A 3,633-nucleotide genomic window follows, 5' to 3' on the forward strand; every position below is an offset into this window, starting at 1 on the left:
TATTACACACACAGCGCATTCTCCAATGCTCCAAATGCTATGAGAAGCTGACTTTTACTGCCACTTCCCAGACAAAAGAATTGAAATTTAGAAAATAAAATCACTTGTCCAAAATCACAGAGCCAGCACTTTCAGACTCATGATATAAATTCAAGTCCCCCTGGTCCCTAAGCTTCTTCCTCCCACTACACATCCATAGGGTGAGGGAGGCCTCATAGCCAGACCTTCCCTCATGGCCTCCCATCCCACTCATACACCCCAATGAATCACAGAAGCAGGATGTACAAAGAGAAATAGGCTTGTTTATTTATTCATTGATCAGCTGGCACTTCTTGAAAGCCTGCTGTGTGTCAAGCCTTTCCCTAAAGGAGGATATCAGTGGTGACACCACATTCTCAAGTGCCCAGCCAGCCAAGCCTGGGGGTGGAAAAGGAGTCCAAGCAAGACTCCAGAGCCTCCTCCAAATGTCAGGAATCAAGCTGTGAGAGAAAATCAGACAAGAGCTTCAGCATAGAAACCAGCCAAATCATATCCCCATCCTTCCTCCTGCCCAACGATCCTCCGGAGAGAGACAAAATAGCAAGATGGTGCTATAGTTGAAAGAGACTTGGTGTCAGGAGACAAGTCTTGTTTTCACCGTAATACTCTAAACTCAAAGTATTGAACTGGATAATCCTCAAATTCCACTGATCCTTCGGAATTTAACCTCAGAAGACAAGATAGAAACAACCTGAATAATAAATTCTTAGTGCATATGGTGCTTAGCAAATCACTTGCAATTTCATTATGTCTATTTTACCGATAAAGAAACTGAGACTCAGAAAATCACTTCCCCAAGACCCCCACCTAGAGACACTAGAATAGAATCAAAGCCACAGGTGATTCTATGGAAATCCTGGCCCTAAGACCTGGAGAACAGTTCTCTTGAAGGGCAAAGGAGTCAGACACAGGCTCTGCTTGGAGTAGGGGGTCAGGACTCCCCCTGCTCATATGACTGGGCCTCCAGAGGATTGAGGCTGAGAGGGCTGGAGGGAGGGAGCTCAGTGTGCCCCGGCCCCCTGCTTACCTTTCAAAGGGGAAACACAGGTTTTCCCACACATGCCTATGCAGCACTTCATGTCATGCTCACACTGGCCATCCGACTCACAGTGATTGGGGGGGTCAATCATCATACATTGGCCATAAACCACTGGACACTTCCCAGGCTTTCTCCTTCCTGGGTGAGAGTGAAGCTGCCGGTCAGAGAGAGGCCTTGTACTTTACACAACCCCTCCCATCTCCACTTCTTAAAGTCCTGCTCCAGCCTGAGCAGAGTGAGTGGTGGGGGCGGGGGGGGGGATGGGGGGAGAATCATCCCCTCCCCACCTCTGTCACCACCACCTTCTCCCTAAGGCACCCCCAAAACATAGCACCTGGCTCCCCTGGAACATCAGGCCCCCACTGATGCAGGTGGCCAGCCGTCCAGTGCTAGATAGGTGGGAGGCTTCTAACTGCCTGGTTATCTAAATGCCCGATGGCTCTCTGGAAGGCTGACCTCCTGACAGCCTGCTGCTTCACCAGCTGCTGGCTAACTTCCTGCTTAATGCAGTGTGATTCATTGAGTAATTGACGAGGAGGCCCGGCAGGACTCATCACCCAGTCCCATCCCCCTAATGCTGTGTCCTCAGGCTCACTTCTCTCTACCCAGTTCCCCCACCTGCTTACTTGGGCTTGGCGTATCAACGGGATCCAGGCATTTTATGCCACAAATGCCAGGACAACATCTCTTCTTCTCTGGGCACTGCCAGTCACTCTGGCACTCAGGTTTCTCGTATCTAAGGCACAGGGCAGGTTTCGTAGAAGGACAGACTCCAGCTTTGAAGGCTTTTGAAGAGAAAGTCAAGAGATCAGGAGGAGGCTGGGCCCTGAGGAGCCATCGTGACTCCTGGGCAAAGCACCACTTCTGAGGAGGAGAGACCTTTACCTCAGTGGCTATCCACAAAGCCCAAAGGGATATGCTTGCCTGATCTCCAGGTGGATGGATGGGCTTGATTAAATTAGCCATATGGACAGGGGATGTTTCAGACCCAGGAAAAGGGCAGAAGGCTTCCAATCAAGTTCTCCCACACTAGAACAGAACAAGGCTAAACACAGGCAGAGAAGAAGGCTGAGAGTAATGGAGATGAAGAGAGATAAACAAAGATAAATAGAACCAGCATGAGAGATGTTGAGAGCCAAAGCCCCAGGCAGAAACACAGAGACTAAAGAGCAGAAGCAGAGACACAAAGAAGAAGCAGAGTCAGAAACAAATGATTGATAGTCACAGACAGGTGAAGTAGAAGAAGGCAGAGTGAGAGAGAGAGAGAGAGAGACCTGGGCTGACAGCATGGCTGCAGAAATGAAGCATTTCCAGAAGCTCAGAAACCCTCGCAGAGACCTTGGAGCTCAGCCAGATATGTATTCCACCCACCCTCAAGGAGGTCTCCTGAAACTAAGCTGAGTGATCAGAGCCTACAAAAGGGGACACATCTACCCCACCATGAGACCCTGCCTCTGACCCTGCAGCCCAGATTGGACCAGAGTGACTCCTACTTACACTTTGTAATGCCTTCCACAGCCCAAGGTGCCAGGGTTCCCAGGGCAAGAAGCACCACGATGGGGAAGAGGCTGCTGGACTTCATGGTGAAGGCAGAGTGACTCTGATGGCCAATGCCAAACCTCACTATTTATTCTTTCACCAGTGCAGTGGGTGTGGCCCCACCAGAATTCTTTTGGCTTCTCCCAGCTATTACTACGTAAGCAGGAAGGGAGACGGTTTGTCTTTCCTATTCCCGGCAAGGCTACAAGGCCAACACAGTAACTACCAGGAAGGAAAGGGAAGAGGTTGGCCTGGGAGGTTGGCCGATAAGGCCATCTCAGTGTCCAGCTGAGCCCTAAACATCAAGAGACCCCAGGCCATTAGCCTTGTAGTTGGAGAGGGGAAGACATGGTCAATTGCAAAGGTGCTACCTGGAGCTCAAACTGAAACCAGATACAGACTCTCAGCTGAGACTTTGTGTAATACATACTATTCTCACATTACTAATTCTGATTCTCACGTTACTGGACTCTCAGGCATTGTGAAACTCTGCTGATTGCTCAATGCAGTTTCTTTCTCAAAACTTCAGCTCATTCAACCAACCAATATTTAGTTCCCTGAAATATTTACACCGTTATATCCCCACTGCCTGTTCTGTGCCTGACACAGGGAAAGCACTCACTCAACAAATGAAAGCTGAAGAAGAGCTCTGCTCTCAGCAAATCTCTTCGGAGCTCAGTTTTCCCAGCTGTGAAATGAAATGATACTAACAAGTCAGCCTTTCTCAGAGGGTTATGAGATTAAAGACATGAAAGGACTCTGAAAAGAATAAATGAATTGTATCCCTTCCCACTAAAGAGAACTGAAATGAATCTGAAATAAAGGGGGAAAGCAGCTCATCAGTCACTGTAATCAACATTTAGCTATGAGATAATTTGAGATCTTAGAGGATTGCTTTCTAAAATTTCTCAAAATCCCTTACAGATCTCATAGGATAGCAAAAAATTAAACCCATTCTATATGCTACCCAGTCTTCATAGATTTCTTCTAATTATAAAGAGAGTGATTGTCTCTAA

General features: G+C 48.0%; 1 protein-coding gene across 1 annotated transcript; it reads right to left on the reverse strand.

Annotated features, from left to right (window-relative positions):
• Window positions 1–282: 282 nt before the first annotated feature.
• On the reverse strand, window positions 283–2,680 carry SLPI (secretory leukocyte peptidase inhibitor). The gene is made up of 4 exons (XM_002747642.7): window positions 2,576–2,680; window positions 1,705–1,863; window positions 1,067–1,216; window positions 283–479 (listed from the first exon to the last, which is right to left on the reverse strand). The coding sequence occupies exons 1-4, from the start codon at window positions 2,658–2,660 to the stop codon at window positions 475–477; spliced, it is 399 nt and encodes a 132-aa protein (XP_002747688.2). The 5' UTR covers window positions 2,661–2,680; the 3' UTR covers window positions 283–474.
• Window positions 2,681–3,633: the final 953 nt, after the last annotated feature.

This window comes from Callithrix jacchus, chromosome 5 (genome assembly GCF_049354715.1).
Source record: "Callithrix jacchus isolate 240 chromosome 5, calJac240_pri, whole genome shotgun sequence".
NCBI lineage: Eukaryota > Metazoa > Chordata > Mammalia > Primates > Cebidae > Callithrix > Callithrix jacchus.

What these genes read in the sequence shown, in the direction of transcription:
- SLPI (XM_002747642.7), bottom strand. Translation starts at nt 2,660, where the DNA reads ATGAAGTCCAGCAGCCTCTTCCCCATCGTGGTGCTTCTTGCCCTGGGA. An exon ending in TGTGGAAGGCATTACAAAGT is followed by an intron (nt 1,864 to 2,575) that starts GTAAGTAGGAGT and finishes TCTCTTCAAAAG; the next exon opens with CCTTCAAAGCTGGAGTCTGT. An exon ending in CGTTGATACGCCAAGCCCAA is followed by an intron (nt 1,217 to 1,704) that starts GTAAGCAGGTGG and finishes ACTCTCACCCAG; the next exon opens with GAAGGAGAAAGCCTGGGAAG.